The sequence below is a fragment of the Gobio gobio genome (genome assembly GCF_949357685.1).
Source record: "Gobio gobio genome assembly, chromosome: 14".
Classification (NCBI taxonomy): Eukaryota; Metazoa; Chordata; class Actinopteri; order Cypriniformes; family Gobionidae; genus Gobio; species Gobio gobio.
Window position 1 is genome coordinate 34,133,345 of NC_137107.1, and position 17,613 is coordinate 34,150,957.

A 17,613-nucleotide genomic window follows, 5' to 3' on the forward strand; every position below is an offset into this window, starting at 1 on the left:
GCAATCTGACTTTCCCTCAGGCAGCAAACCTCCCAGTCCATTAACAAAACCATTTCCTTGAAATTTGGTTGAGGAAATTGACTGTGATAATGCTTCTTGCAAATGATTAGTGATGTAAGACCAACTGTTGCATAACTATAATTTGACTGCTCGCGATGTACAAAAGGCCTTATTTGCCCTCTTCACCTTCACCAACCAGAACACCCAAGCAACCACCGAGCAACACCCTAGAAACTACCCAGAACACCCTATAGCAACTAGCAATTTTAGTTTTATTTATATACTATTTTAGTATTTATTTTGATTTTGATTATATTTTTATCAGCTTTTATTTAAATATTTTTGTTAATGTTTATATATATATTTTTTTAACTAATTTTTTAAATAAACAGTTATATATTTTATTTTTTCAGTTTACATTTAGTTACATTTTAATTTTAGTATTTTTGTTTTATGTTTTTATTTTCATATTGTTTTTCTATTACTATTTAGTCATTTATTTTTTATTTCAGTTTTAGTAGTTTTGTAGTGGGCTTTTATTTGTATATTTTAGTTTCTTTTAGTTACGTTTAAATTTTAGTTTTTATTTAGTATATTTTGTGATTTTTAAATGTTTCTCTTTAGCTTTATTTTTATTTAATAATTGTATTTTTTGTTTTAATGTTATTACTTCAACTTAAACGTGGTATATTTCAGTAAGTTGCTATGGCAACATTCCTAATCTTCATTTAGGTTTTTTTAAGTTTTGCATCTAATATTTATATTTTATTTCAGCTTTATTAACAAAAAGATTTGTAATTTGTAACAACACTGATAGCATCACCTTAAAAACCTTGAAATAGCCAACGCAAAACAACATGCTAAATGAAACCTCATCCACCAAACCAACCCATTTTAATTGTGTAGCACCTGAGAATGAAAGTGTTTCTGGTCAAAGGTACTTTGATTGACAGCTTGTGTATGTGTTGACAGGACTGGCCTCAAAAGACCCATCATCATGGCCACAAAAAGAGGGGCCAACTTCATTATGTTCAGGATACCCTGAGTGAAGACTCTGGCAATAAGAGAGTGCACACACACTCGGCTCTTCCCAAGAATGACACTCAGTTCTGGAACAGGCCTCGCTGTGGAGTCCCAGATTACCCCTCAGAGAAGGGAGGAAACGCCCTTCATTACTCAACCCACAAAGTAGGTTTGCTTGGGGGCCGTCATCGCCGTAAACGCTTTGATTTGTTTGGAGGACGCTGGGACAAAACCGACCTCACATACAAGTAAGACTTGCACGGATAGTGGTTGTGGTTGTATCTGGTTCCTGTGTCTACAGTTATTGAGATGATAGACATAAAATGAATGAAACATAAAGCGTAAATGGGAGAAAACAACTTTGATGTACTATTTTGAGCCTTACACAGCAAAAGCCTTAGTGAGGCAATGATATAGCTAATTTTTGCTATTCTAGCTCCCAGTCAACACACATTGGACCGAATCTATACATTAAGGGTTTTTATTTCTTATTAAACAGTGTTTTTAAATGAAACATTCGCTTTTCATGGCAGAAATACACTATTTTATAACCCACATGGGAAATGCTAGGAAATAAATCAGAATGTTTCTCTCTTTATCTTCTCACATTTCTTATAGTTCTTATCGGTTTTAAAGAAGACCACACACCCTTTCCAGCATTACACCCATTTAATTAGAAGCAGTAAACTGTCTCAGACTCGGGACTGCATGGCTCCAGAACACCGCTAGAAATATGTACCAAGTCCCCTTTGATTTAAAACAGTAAATCATTTTCTTAACCCTTAATCGTCCCTTGGGGTCCAGCTGACCCCACTGGACTTTTCCTCCATTTTTTAAAAGTGTTCCCTTCATCTCAGGGCCATGAGACTCGGTGACTTTTCCTAAATAATCTATCTAAACATGCACAAAAAATCTGGGCTTGATTTGGTTGTTCTAAGGGTGTGTAAAAAAAAAGTTACCGTTTAAGTCCCTCGGGGTCAGATTGACCCCACATTGAAAATGAATGGGAAAGTGTAAAAAATGAAAAAAATTCACTTTTTTTGTCAATTTTTTTTTACTAAATCCAGTATAAATCTGAAAATTTCCACATTTATATCAAGGTCTGGTCCTAGAGCATAAACACAAAGTAGAACGAACTTTCTATCTCATACACACACACGTACACACACACACAAACACACACATGTGTGTGACTGCAACAGAGAGTATTTTTATTGAAATTGGCAAATAAAATCAACAAAACTGGCATAAATCTGAAAGATTTTCATACATAAATGAAGTACTAATACTAGAGCACAAATGCAATATGGAACAAGCATGTTCACTCACACGCACACACACACAAACACAAACACAGGTGTCTGGAGCATTTTTTTGGATTTTGGCAATGAATGGGAAAATGTAAAAAATGCTTTTTTTTCACTTTGTTTGTAAAAAAAAATCAACTAAATCCAGTATAAATCTGAAAATGTCTACATTTATATCAAGATCTGGTCCTAGAGCATAAACACAAAGTGGAACGAACTTTCTGTCTCATACACACACGCACACACACACACACAAACACACACATGTGTGTGACTGCAACAGAGAGCATTTTTATAGAAACTGGCAAATAAAATCAACAAAACTGGCATAAATCTGAAAAAATTCCATACATAAATGAAGGACAAATACTAGAGCACAAATGCAACATGGAACAATCATGAGAAAGAGAGGGAAAAGGGCAAATAAAAGAAAGATGAAAGGCAGCTTAACTTTTGCATAACTTCCCTATGGACCTCTAGTGGATAATGTGGTCATTGCACTCTCTTTCTCTTTAACTATAATTCCTAAAGTTTTTCCACAAACCTACAGATGGCGGTATTCTATCCCTAACACATAGAGCAATGTCCAAAAACTATTTATATTTATTTAAGATCATCATTCAAGTGATTTTTTCATAAAAAAAAATATTTTTAATGAGCTAATTTATGACATAGTTAGGTATTTGTGCAGCAAATAGGTAAAAAACTACCAAATACCCACAAAAACACAGCATAAATGTATAGTTGAGAAGTAAATAAAAAAAATGATATATAGTTTTCCATGTAAAAAAATTATATTTCCTTATGCAATCACTCTGTAAAAGTTTGGGGTCTATCTGACCCCAAGGGACTCAAACGTAAACCCTACTTGAGGGGCGATTAAGGGTTAAACACACACACACACACGCTGGGTTTTCATGTTTTATGGGGACTTTTCATAGACATTATGATTTTTATACTGTACAAACTGTATATTATATCCCCTACCCCCAAACCTACCCATCATGAAAACTTTCTGCATTTGTACATTTTCAAAAAGCATAATTTGGTATGAATTAAAAGCCGTATTGCCATCCTTGCAATATAGTCATATAGCATAAAGTCACAATTTTGGGTTATAATGTCAGAATTGTGTGATATAAAGTCGCAATTGCGGGTTATAATGTCAGAATTGTGTGATATAAAATCGCAATTGTGAGTTATAAAGTCAGAATTGTGTGAAATAAAGTCGCAATTGCGGGTTATAAAGTCAGAATTGTGTGATATAAAGTCGCAATTGCGGGTTATAATGTCAGAATTGTGTGAAATAAAGTTGCAATGGTGAGTTATAAAGTCAGAATTGTGTGATATAAAGTCGTAATTGTGAGCTATAGTCAGAATCGTGTGATATAGGAACAATTGCGAGTTATAAAGTCAGAATCGTGTCATATAAAGTCGCAATTGCGGGTTATAATGTCAGAATTGTGTGATATAAAGTCACAATTGCGGGTCATAAAGTCAGAATTGCATGATATAAAATCGCAATTGTGAGTTATAAAGTCAGAATTGTGTGATATAAAGTCGTAATTGTGAGCTATAGTCAGAATCGTGTGATATAGTAACAATTGCGAGTTATAAAGTCAGAATTGTGAGATATAAAGTCGCAATTGCAGGTCATAAAGTCAGAATTGCGTGATATAAAATCGCAATTGCGGGTTATAATGTCAGAATTGTGTGATATAGAATCGCAATTGTGAGTTATAATGTCAGAATTGTGTGATATAAAGTCGCAGTTGCGGGTTATAAAGTCAGAATTGCATGATATAAAGTCGTAATTGTGAGTTATAAAGTCAGAATCGTGTGATATAAAATCGTAATTGTGAGTTATAAAGTCAGAATCGTGTGATATAAAGTCGCAATTGCGGGTTATAAAGTCAGAATTGCATGATATAAAGTCGTAATTGTGAGTTATAAAGTCAGAATCGTGTGATATAAAATCGTAATTGTGAGTTATAAAGTCAGAATCGTGTGATATAAAGTCGCAATTGCGGGTTATAATGTCAGAATTGTGTTATTTAAAATCACAATTGAGGGTCATAAAGTCAGAATTGCGTGATATAAAATCGCAATTATGAGTTATAAAGTCAGAATTGTGTGATATAAAGTCGTAATTGTGAGCTATAGTCAGAATCGTGTGATATAGTAACAATTGCGAGTTATAAAGTCAGAATTGTGTGATATAAAGTCGCAATTGCGGGTCATAAAATCAGAATTGCGTGATATAAAATCGCAATTGTGAGTTATAAAGTCAGAATTGTGTGATATAAAGTCGCAATTGCGGGTTATAATGTCAGAATTGTTTGATATAGAATCGTAATTGTGAGTTATAAAGTCAGAATCGTGTGATATAAAGTCACAATTTTGGGTTATAATGTCAGAATTGTGATATAAAGTCGCAATTGCGGGTTATAATGTCAGAATTGTGTGATATAAAGTCACAATTGCGGGTTATAATGTCAGAATTGTGTGATATAAAGTCACAATTGCGGGTCATAAAGTCAGAATTGCGTGATATAAAATCGCAATTGTGAGTTATAAAGTCAGAATTGTGTGATATAAAGTCGTAATTGTGAGCTATAGACAGAATCGTGTGATATAGTAACAATTGCGAGTTATAAAGTCAGAATTGTGTGATATAAAGTCGCAAATGCGGGTCATAAAGTCAGAATTGCGTGATATAAAATCGCAATTGCGGGTTATAATGTCAGAATTGTGTGATATAAAGTTGCAAATGCGGGTTATAATGTCAGAATTGTGTGATATAGAATCGCAATTGCGGGTAATAATGTCAGAATTGTGTGGTATAAAGTCACAATTGCGGGTTATAAAGTCAGAATTGCGTGATATAAAGTCGTAATTGTGAGTTATAAAGTCAGAATTGCATGATATAAAGTCGTAATTGTGAGTTATAAAGTCAGAATTGCATGATATAAAGTCGTAATTGTGAGTTATAAAGTCAGAATTGTGTGATATAAAGTCGTAATTGTGAGCTATAGACAGAATCGTGTGATATAGTAACAATTGCGAGTTATAAAGTCAGAATTGTGTGATATAAAGTCGCAAATGCGGGTCATAAAGTCAGAATTGCGTGATATAAAATCGCAATTGCGGGTTATAATGTCAGAATTGTGTGATATAAAGTCGCAAATGCGGGTTATAATGTCAGAATTGTGTGATATAGAATCGCAATTGCGGGTAATAATGTCAGAATTGTGTGGTATAAAGTCACAATTGCGGGTTATAAAGTCAGAATTGCGTGATTATAAAGTCGTAATTGTGAGTTATAAAGTCAGAATTGCATGATATAAAGTCGTAATTGTGAGTTATAAAGTCAGAATTGCATGATATAAAGTCGTAATTGTGAGTTATAAAGTCAGAATCGTGTGATATAAAGTCGCAATTGCGGGTTATAATGTCAGAATTGTGTGATATAAATGCACAATTGTGAGTTATAAAGTCAGAATCGTGTGGTATAAAGTCGCAATTTTGGGTTATAATGTCAGAATTGTGTGATATAAAGTCGCAACTGCGGGTTATAAGGTCAGAATTGTGTGATATAAAGTCGCAATTTTGGGTTATAATGTAATAATTGTGTGATATAAAGTCGCAATTGCGGATTATAAAGTCAGAATTGCATGATATAAAGTCGTAATTGTGAGTTATAAAGTCAGAATTGCATGATATAAAATCGCAATTGTGAGTTATCACGATTATCTCAACATGGGGACAGGAGAGCTGTCAGTCATATAAATGTGAAAAAGTTTTTGGTGAACCCGTTTTGATTGACATGATGACCTTTCTATTGTAGTTGTCTGGTCATCACTTCATGTTTTGACTGATTTGCCTCGTACATCTTTGTCAAAGATGGTTCCCACCGGACATAGGACTCTGTAATCTGAAGTCAGTGAGGTCATGACCCGATCAGGAGATGATGTTACATTTCAGAGCACTCATGTGTGTTACGGCAGCGGAGCCCAAATGTTTCTAGTTTTCTCTTCAGTGCTCAGCGGGGGGTGAGATGAGGGCCCAGACAAAGAAAACCAGCCGTACAACCACTGATTAAAACTGCCCCTTGATTTATGGCCCTTCCCATAAAATATCGCAGCCCATAAATCTCCTGTGGTTCTCCATCCAAATCAACCAACTTTGCTGTAGGGCAAACTAGTCTGTTCGTCTGCATACTGTAAAGACAGAAGTCAGAACAGATAAATAGTTTTTTGGGTACTAGGGAAGTAGGGACAGATGTTTTCTTCCATATTGTGACGTACACCTGAGTGAAACAGATTATCGAAAAAGAAAAAAATGGGGTCCTGGACTGGTTTTACCCATTTGTTGTTTATTGGATGGAGGCAGATCTGAATGCGAGCTTTCAGTCTATTGTAAGAAAGGAGTAAAGGGATAGTTCACCCCAAAATTGTCATCATTTACTCACCCCCTGGTTGTTCCAAACTTGTATACATTTCTTTGTTCTGTTGAACACAAAGGAAGATATTTTGAAGAATGTGGGAAACTGAACAGTCCTGGGGCGCCATTGACTTCCATAGTATTTTTTTTTTCCTACTGTGGATGTCAATGGTGCCCCAAAGCGGCCTGGTTACAAACTTTCTTCAGAATATCTTCCTTTGTGATCAGCAGAACAAAGAAATGAGACATGTGGATGAGTAAATAATGACATTTTCATTTTTGGGTGAACTATCCCTTGAAGCAGAATAAATAATTGGAGAAGTCCAGCACACGTCATCAGAGAGAATTCTGTCATTTTACTGGAAGATCAAGTTATGACATTTTAATAAAAAATGATGAGGTTGGAAAAAAACAGGCATGGATGGACAAATAAGATCATTAATCTTTCATTGATTTTAATGTGAAATATCCATTTAATTATGACATTAAAGTGAAAATGAAGAATTTAAGAAAGATTCATTTTAATATTGATCCATCCATTGCAATTATTAATTGCTTATAAAATTTAAAACAAATATATAGCAAAACATTTTTTATTTTTTTGGTCTCAGTTTACATTTGGCTAGCTGGGTTGAGCGAGACAAACTCAACCAGGTTGCACCCTGAAAATGAAAATTAGATTCCTTTTAAAAAATTTGAAATCATTGTGTTATTTAGGTGCTGCCTCATCAGAATCTGATGTCAAGACTGCAACACACGCACATACTTTATCCCCAGCAAACCCCAGTCAGCACCATTCTAATGCTGTGCCACTATGAGCTGTCGTGACTCACGTCTCTGAAGGTTGTTTATGGGCTATAGCACCTCACTGTCCTCTGTAATTTGTCCCCTCACTTAATGACGGACTGTACATGTGCACAGTGAGCTCAAAAACACCAATCCCCATCCTACCCCCACTCCCACGCTTTCAATTGAGTTTCTTTACTTTTACGAGTGTTTTAATGAGTATGTGTTTCTAATGTCACATATGTGTGCAGTTTTTTGGGGTCTGGAGTAATTTGCATCTTAGGGTTCGGTTCTCTTGAAAAAAAAACAAAAAAAAAAACATATTTTGCAATGGAAGCATCCAAAACAATGCTGTGTTCTGGGCTTAATGCATTTTTTGTATGTGCATACATATGGCCATGTTTACAGCTGGTATTAAGACTGTTTTGGTCGATCAGATCACGAATGGACAAGGGAGACACATACCCGTTTACACCTGGTATTTTAATCCGTCTCTTTTGTCCACTTTCAACCACTTCTGTCCTGATTTCTTTGAGGGGAGGGACTATGAGTGGGTAAATGTATTTTTTTTTTTTGTGAGATCTTTCGATCTAATGGAAGAAATAAGCTTGCGCAGTTTACATATGAACACGAGGGAAAAACATACGGAGGGTATCAGCTTTCGTTTCTGCTCTAACAGCTGCAAGGCCATGTTAGAAATCAGGAATGGTGTGCGAACATTGTGCTTGGTATGTTTTTCATCTTCAAATCAAACTCGGGTCACCAGCCAACAAAGGCTGTGTTTACTCTTGGCATTAACATGCGATCACTGCGATCAAGCTGATCGGATCATTAGCAAATCAGGACATGGCGTGTTTACATTTGTTCACATTAAGTGGCCTCTGTATCTGGATAATAGATCGGATTTCTGTTTCCTGCAAAATATTTAAATGAGGTCTGTGGCGCTTGAAAAGCAGAAACTTCAAATGGCTTCTTAGCTTAAAACAACTTTCACTTTAGCCTCTATCAATGGCAGTGCACCCATCATGGAATTTTTGTGATTTATTCAACAAAAGTAACGTTACAATCGATCACAAATAGAGTACTAATCTAATTATTTAAGTTTCCCAACATTAATCTTGTATGATGAAAAGATTTAGACGCATTTCATGATTGAAAGAGCGCGCAAGCATTTAAATTGTATGTGTAATATACTAGTAAAACACATGCAGAACATCTATCACCTTAGTTAGCGGTGCTATATAACACCTTAGTCAAAGAACCGTTGAAGAACCTCTGAAGAACCGCTGAAGAACCACTGAAGCACCAAAATTGGTTCTATATAGCACTTAAAAAGGTTCCCCTATGATTACTAGCCAAGAACCATTTTTGGTGCCATATAGAACATTCCGATCAGAAACGCGTTTACACTTGTCTTTTCAGTGTGTATGTGGACAACATCCGGATACAGGTCGCATGTTAATGCCAAGTGTAAACGCAGCCAAAGTATCACATCCGGTAATAGTGCACTTCACAAAGTCAGTAGGCGGTCTTTTGTGGCTGTTTGAACACATTTGATCACATGAGTGTTTACACTACGAAAGCCAGCTGGTCTAATGCGGTTTTTTTTTACTAACTCTGGAAGTGGTCGAAAGTGGACAAGCTCAAAATGTTTTAGACCCCGAATACAGCCAGGGCCAGTTAAGGCAGTTGCATGCTCAAAAGGTGTTGCTGTTTCTGGAAACCTGTTTGCTTTGACCTCATATCTGGAGTTAATGCATGTATGCTATTAATGTGTTCCAGCCTGGAATATTTATATAGGCCTACTTAATATTACAATGGAATACAGACAGTATATACTCATTGTATCTCTGTACTTTGAAGATTTTGTTTATAAAAAAATACAAATTATTTCTGTGGTAGATAGGGTGACCATTTCCATAACACCAAAAAGGAGGACACTTTGCGGAATTTAGTGAGGCAAGAATAATTGCATAGGACTCTGGTGTACTCACAACTAAGCTACAATACAATTTTGTCCATCATATCAATGGTATCGTGATACAGTGATTCTGCAATAGCCTACTCTATTCATTGCCAGAAAATTTGATCTACGATATATCTTCTTGATGTAGACCTATGTGTAACAGAAGAGGCAAAAAAGTGTTTGTTCACAGTATTTGTATTTATTCAAGACATTGTGATGTCTGTTTCGAAAACTGACCGCTGAGATGAACCTGTCTTGCAAAGTGCACAGTGCCTGAAAACATAACATTTCTGGACTTCTGGAAATAACAGAAATACATAAATAAACAAATAATGAATGCAAAAAATAAATAGATGCACATTTCAGTTCACCCTCTGCAGCAGCTCAGGCAGCGCTTTGGTATCTGAAATGTGTGTTTATTCATTTATTTTTATTTATGTATTTCTGTTATTTACAGAAGTCCAGAAATGTAATGTTTTCTGATTATTTGGTTATGTATTTCTGTATGACTGGTGATGCTTGACTGCATGATTATGATAGATTTTACAAAGCTCTGCAGCTGAGATTTTTTCATCCTGAGGTGATGTTGCTTCTCGAAAAAATGACCTAAGGGAAGACGTAGCCTACCTGGGGCTCGTTGGTAACTTTTATGTTTTTCTGTGCTGGCATGTCGGTCAATGGCGGCTTTCCCTTGACTACTAACGTCCACTTCACAGCGACACAGTGTGCTTTTTGATATAAATTCGTGCTCTTTCGTCCATTCCGGATTAAATGAGATCTGAGCGTCTGACATTTAGGTATGTTAACGTTATGATATGACGTAGCCAGCACATCGTGGAGGCTTGTTTACGTTTTTAACCAATGATATATCCGATATTAATTTGACACTGCTTTCAGCCAATCATTCGTTTTACCAGAGATCTTACAGCATTAGACACTATGCTGCTGCGTCCAAATAAAGATTCTAGAGTGGGGTTTTATAGGCCGATTCAGCGCAACTCCAAAAAGGAGGGCAAATGAGTGTCCGGACTTAAAATCCGGACTGTCCGGTCAAAATCCGGACATATGGCCACCCTAGTGGTTGAAAACGCTGTGGCACCAAGATCGGCTACTATGGGGGCCCTTGGGTTTGTTATAGCCCCAAGGCCCTACGTGTTCTTAATATGGGCCTTTAATGGATACAGCTGTATTCAGAGCTGTCCACTTGTGATCCGATTGACCAAAACGCATCTTAATACCAGGTGTAAACAGGGCCAAACATTTTATTTTGACCAGCTGAGAACTCATGAAGAGCTTAAAAAAAGAGCTTAGTAAAAATAAAATGTAAATGTAAAATGTAAAGCAGTCAAAAACAGGGGCAGGAATTCCTCCGTCACGACCACAAACAAAGATCTGCTACAAGGAGACGGCAGTTCAGATGCATGTACTGAACTGTAACGGACAATGTTGCTCCTTTGAAAAAACAGGTTTGCTTGAGCATTCTATCCTTTTTAGGGTCTCATTTTCCTGTTTTTGGTTCGTTTACATGTTGTTGGTCTGTGTTGCGTTTATATATAATTCGAACCGCACCAGAGTTTGTTTGGAAGCGGACCGAGACCCATCTTTTCAGTGTTCTCGGACCACTTGTTTGGTGCGGACCAGGGTTTGGATGGCAGCATCAACACGCGTTCAAATGAACCACACTAACAGAGCAATCACACCAGAGTTTGTTTTAATCAAACCAAACCTGCCGAGTGTGAACACACCCTTAAAGTTTAGTGTGACTGCACCTTCATTGGGTAATGATGAACGACGCCTATGCAGCAAGTTCATCCCTATAGAGGCCCCTTGTGGTCCCTTGGGGGACCCCAGTTTAAAACCCCTTGACTTATATTCGTTTTTTGGGGGGCCACTGTATTAGATGCTTAAAAGTCACTAGTCTAAACCTGGTTTAAATATGATCTATTCTTTTGTGATTGTAGCTCTAGAGTCAAGAGTTAAGAACTTGATCCTATATCTAATTAGAACAGCGAATATAGCAGGACAATGTTTAAAGCCACAGACTACCACACTGGGCTCTCTCCCGCTGTCATAGCTCCTGTCTGGGCTTGCAGACAGCAGAGGCCCCATGATCTGAGACGGTCTGGGGCTCCAACATGCAGCCCAGAGTGATCCCCCGTCCCGCAAAGCTAATAATGACCAAAGCATAAAGGTGTCCAAGCATGAAAACAACACAGAGGTACCAGTCACTATAGCTGCAGGCCAGGAGCTAAACAATACTTCAGATGTGCTGCTTTAAAACATTTCATTATTATTATTTTTTATGAAATGCACCAGAGGGAAGCTTTGTGGAACATGATACAGACTTGTAGTCCACCCGTTTAAATGCACTCTGTGGGGATTCTGCTTGTGAAAATAAGCATGCCTGTCTCCATCACTCAGCAAGCTTTATAATGCAGCTCGTCTTTCATCAGAGAGAAGTTAAATCCTCTGGGCTTACTCCATGAGGGATGAAAGTAGCATTTACATTTTTAAATGGAATTCAAACATCTAAACTGTTTATCGAGAATAGAAAGAGCAATTGTGTGTCTAATCTAGTCTAGTATTAAGATCTTGTTAAGTGACAAGTGAAATATGATGCTATGTATTTCTGCAAGTCTTATGCACTTAAACGAACCCGGATAGGGGTGCCATCACTGTCACACACTGATCAAGTATCACATTTGTTTTGTGATTTTGGTCAGAGAGCGTAGTAGTAGTGGGTATCGCACCTAATCCATAACTAGGCAAACATTGAGACTGTGCTTGTCCAGTCACAACAGACAGATTATGATACAGTCCCTATGTTCACCACCAAGAAGGGTAGCAAACGTGTTTAAATAAAGGGGATTATTGAGGTCATGCACTTTCATCCAAATGAAAGTCGCACGGGTGGTCTGTAATGAGCGTTTATGAATGTTTGCGCTCGTGTTACAGGATCATGCGGGCCCCTTGGCAGATGAGTTTAGAGAAAGTCAGACAAGTGATGCGGGAGGCACTGCAGGCCTGGAGTGACGTCACCCCTCTCACCTTTACTGAGGTCAACAGCGGCCGGGCGGATATCACGATCGACTTTAACAGGTACTAAAATGAAGTTTTCACTGTCCACTGTGTGCTTGGCATGTGTCAGAATCCATGATGACCTCACTGTGTTTGTTTTAAAGGGGTCACATTTTTTCATTAAATTTTTTTTTCACTTGAGGTCCAGTTAATGTGTCTTGCATCAGAAAGTCATAATTTTTGCATGACCATTTTTCACCCTGTTTGATATTTTTTGTACCTTTAGGGCAGGGGTGTCCAATCATGATCCTGGAGGGCCACTGTCCTGCAAAGTTTAGCTCCAACCCCAATTAAACACACCTGAACCAGCTAATCAAGGTCTTATTAGGCATACTAGAAACTTCCAGACAGGTGTTTAGGCAAGTAAGAGCTAAACTCTGCAGGACAGTGGCCCTCCAGGACCGAGTTTGGACACCCCTGCTTTAGGGCCATGTTAATGTGCTCTGTTGTGATTGGCTAACATCGTTTGAATATATAATGAGCTTGTTTATGGGTAGAAAGATTTCTTTGCAGCTTAATTTCAATAATATTCTTATATGTGACCCTGGACCACAAAACCAGTCATAAGTCGCATGGGTATATTTGTGGCAATAGACAACAATACATTGTATGGGTAAATTTTTTTCTTTTATGCCCAAAATCATTAGGATATTAAGTAAAGATCATGTTCCATGAAGATAATTTTTTTAATTTCCTACCATAAATATATCCAACATTTATTATTATTAGTAATATAACTTGCTAAGGACCTCATTTGGACAACTTTAAAGGCGATTTTCTCAATATTGCGATTTTCTTTTGCCCCCTCAGATTCCAGATTTGTCCTATCCTAACAAACCATACATCAATGTAAAGCTTATTTATTCAGCTTTCATAGGATGTATAAACCTCAATAAAAAAAAAAAAAGACCCTTAGGACTGGTTTTGTGGTCCAGGGTCACATATTGTCTTTTTGGATTTGGAAGAAAAAGCTCCGAAAATTAGCCTAAATTATGTTCATGTTATGAGTTTGCAAGTTACATCCCAAAGACAACGTTAGAGTGAAAAATTAACACATTTAGCTACTACTTTCAATTTATATTCTATAAATCTGTATTTTATCGATGAAAACTGATCTGGCCTCTCATTTCACTGAGCTTGTAACACCACATTGTCAGTTGAAAGAAGTGTGTTCATTGACACAAAAAGTAAAAGTTTCCACTTCACTAGTCAAACACAGACGCTTTTTATCTCCTCTAGAAGTGGGAGATTAGAGAGGGTGTCGGTTTAGGATTATAGGTCAAAAATTTACACTGCACGTCCATTCATGCACGTGTGTTATTTCTTAAATTCCCATAGTAAGAAAAGTCATAACTCGGTACACCTGTGGGGTTTAGTTCTGCATATGGACATGCAACACTGCGGCTCAAAATCCCACTTTTTGAAAAACTAACCTGGATGTTAAAAAAGGATGTCTGGATGTCTTTATTTGATAGCAGATTATTACTACAAAGCCCAGTTTGATGCTCACTCCCCTGTACACATGACAGAAACACGATTATAAGAAAACACATGTATGCTTTGTGTTTTATGTTATTTTTTGAGAAAATTGTCTATATTGTTTCATTTGTATTTCGAGATTCATAATAATAGATAAATGTTGTTTTGGCACTCTTTAATGTGGCGTGACAGATCCCCAATTCCACCTCAGTTCAAGTGCCCAAATGGGTCATATCCGCTTTAATAATAGTTAGTTACATGAATTATCAACATTATCTAAAAACATGAATTATCATCAGCAGGTATGTTGAAAGATACCGTACAACTTACCGAAATGTATAATCTCTTGTGTCTCGTCTCATGTAATTGCCCAGAAACCGCGGAAAGAGGTTGATAAAACAGCTCGGGAACAATGGCACCTGAGTGACTTTACCCCAGGAAAGTCGGTCCGTGTAGGCCTAGTTCGCTAGGGAAAAAAAGCAAAGTTATAAAAGTAAAGTTGTTAAATATAAGGATTTTTTTTACTTAACTGTTACTGATATCGGGTCGTTCCTGTTATACAGTGACTTTTCTTACTCTATGATTTACGTATTTTTTCTATAAAATGAGCCACATAATTATAAGAAATTGCTTAAATGATATAGTTAGGTCTTCTTTATCACTTAAACAGATATAATATATATTAAAATATATTATATTTTATGTAGTTTTCTTTTTTTTCTTTTTTTTTTCAATTCTCTTCATTTGCCATGTCCCTGAAGTCATCTTTTACCCTGTTAGTATACTTTCTCGACTTCCAAAAAAGACCACAATTCTATTGAGACCATTTTCAGGAAATTACATAATTTATTTTCCCCGCTGGAATTCAACTGTACAAACTGAAGCTTCAACTCTCACTTCTACCTTTTTTTTTGTTTTTAAAATGTTATCCTGCTTGTCACACTTAAAGTTCCACCCTGTTAGGCTATGTTATGGAGAATGTTTGTCAGGTCAAAAAAATTTAAAAACATATCTGACATAGTTATAAAAGTTCTGTTTATCTGTACAAGGTTAGCTAGCTAAATGCTGATCACTCAAAGAGCTATGGCTAATTTAGCTCATAATTTTCCAATAGAATAAATTGTATTTAGTGTATTTTGCAAATTCTATGTACATATATATATATATGTACACATATACACATATATGTATACATATATATATATGTACATAGAATTTGCAAAATACACTAAATACAATTTATTCTATTGGAAAATTATGAGCTAAATTAGCCATAGCTCTTTGAGTGATCAGCATTTAGCTAGCTAACCTTGTACAGATAAACAGAACTTTTATAACTATGTCAGATATGTTTTTTTGGATATAGAATATATTCATAGAATATATTATATAGGTACAGTTCCACACATTACTGATGGCAAACCATGCAGGACAATGACAGAAAGCCCATCTACTTTTAGAACCCACATTCGTGTTCCATCCTGTTAGATAAGTCATTTTTAAATAATTTGACAGCAACGTAAAATGCTTTGCCTACTTATGTTTTATTTTGGGAGGTGAGGAGCATTAACAGCATAAAAAGAATATGTTTTTGTGCAATTTTTTTTATTTTATTTACCATCCTGTTGGAAAAAATGGGTACAAAAAAGTACCTGTTCGTTATAATCAAGACATTCTATTCATCAATAATTGTTTTGTTATTGTTTCAAGAATAAAAACAATACTGATGGCATAAGGGACATATACTATCCATGAAAAGCTTGTTATTGTTTAACATTATTTACATTTTGTGATAACTATGTATATGTCCCTAACAGGGTGGAATACCTTCACGGCCAGTGTCTGACCAATGAATCTACCCATAATTATTATTTTCTGAGTCCCTGAGCTTGACCTATATGCATTCCTAACAGTTAAACATGTCACTATTTTGGTAGAATGCTAAAAACATGAAAAACATGCAACTTTTCCCCAAAAATATTATTAAGCCAAAATGTTACTGGATAACAGGAGTATTTTGTTTAATATAATCTCCAAATTCTGTCTTAAATGTATGAAAATTGTTTTAGACAGAATTCTAATTCTACAGGCCATTTCCTCGAACTAATTTGAATGACTAGGCTATATCTTGAACAATTTGGAGTAGAAACGTAGTAACTGTCACAACTGAGATGTTTTTTTAAATGCAGTGATTGAAATGCTCTCATTTGACATAGATGTCTTAATGGGGAAAAATGCCTGCTTTACAGTATGCAGCACAAGACCCATATAAATGTCTTTTTCCACAGTAGGTTTTGCTCAAGAGAGCCAATGGCTAGTGGCTTTCTTCTTGACGCGCTTCATTTTCTCAGTTTGAAAACTAAAGTCCATATAAAAACTTGGCTTCCTGTTAAAGCACTAATATACAGTTAATGAGATACACACGTTTGAAGCTCCAATGAAGGATACCGCTTTTCTTCAAAGCAGAGTGAAATATCTAGATCCATCTCGCATAAAGCAAAACATCTGGGGTCAATTCATGTAGTTAAGTGTCAATTTCATTTGTTCAAACTCAATCTCAGATTCCATCAATAGGATAGCAGTTGACCGAACATTTAAGGGTTTGTTTTGGCCAGAATAGTGGCTTTCTTTGACCTTTAAGGTCTGCCAGATTTAAAGATCTATGATCCTGCAAGGCTTTGTGCGTGATTTAACCTCCCGACATTTCACAATGGAAAATGTAGGGTTTAGTTTATTCAGTACCATTCAGCCAGGGTGGAATTTGGCATTCCATTAAAACAAGGGAATAAGGAAAGTTACTGAGGTGTGGCAGTTACAGTAGACTATAATGTGGCACGGCTACATGGTATTACAGCAACGCCTTTATGCAGGCCATTATTCTTACCCTCATTTAACCATTCCATGAAGTGTACTTATAAAATTCTTTTCAGTGATCAGCTCACTAGGCATGTTGCTGAAATAAGAGAATGAGAATCATTGGTATTGTCCTGTTGCCTGAGAGACTGTGTTTCACATTCAGGTACTGGCACGGAGACAATCTTCCTTTTGATGGTCCAGGAGGAATTCTGGCTCATGCCTTCTTTCCCCGAACATACCGGGAGGGAGACATTCACTTTGACTACGATGAGTCTTGGACAGTGGGCAACAGTATGGGTTAGTGAGAATCCTGGTTCATTTGGTGGCCTGCACTGTAAAAAAAACAACAGATTTTTTGTTATTGTAAATAAAACAAAGAGTATGTTTTACAAGAAAATACTATTTCAATCTTTCTACTTCAAAATTTCACATTTAATTCATTGTGTTACGTGATGTTTCTTTGTAATTATTTGTGAAATGTAGCCATTTCTGAGCGAAAATAGTTTCTGCACCTTTTTCCCCAGTGTAGTTGACACAATATTTGACCAAAAATAACAAAATATATATACTTTTTTTTTAACAATTTAGTCAACTGCTTATAATTTAGTTAGTCTAGTACTTATAAATAAGCAATGTCACATGAACAAAAGCGCTTTTTTTGTACGAATTTGCTTA

The 17,613-nt window shown here is 36.2% G+C and overlaps 1 protein-coding gene and 1 long non-coding RNA gene across 2 annotated transcripts in view; both read left to right on the forward strand.

Annotated features, from left to right (window-relative positions):
- Positions 1-17,613, forward strand: part of mmp11b (matrix metallopeptidase 11b) — a 32,622-nt gene that overhangs the window by 9,478 nt on the left and 5,531 nt on the right. Inside the window, exons 2-4 of the mRNA XM_079834431.1 lie at positions 973-1,271; positions 12,481-12,624; positions 17,102-17,235. Coding sequence (XP_079690557.1) covers positions 973-1,271; positions 12,481-12,624; positions 17,102-17,235 — 577 coding nt within the window. The remainder of the gene's footprint in view (positions 1-972; positions 1,272-12,480; positions 12,625-17,101; positions 17,236-17,613) is intronic.
- LOC307137005 lies at positions 3,548-7,857 on the forward strand. Its single transcript, XR_013817862.1, has 3 exons — positions 3,548-4,167; positions 4,290-5,064; positions 5,651-7,857. It is a non-coding gene; the product is annotated as an uncharacterized lncRNA (long non-coding RNA).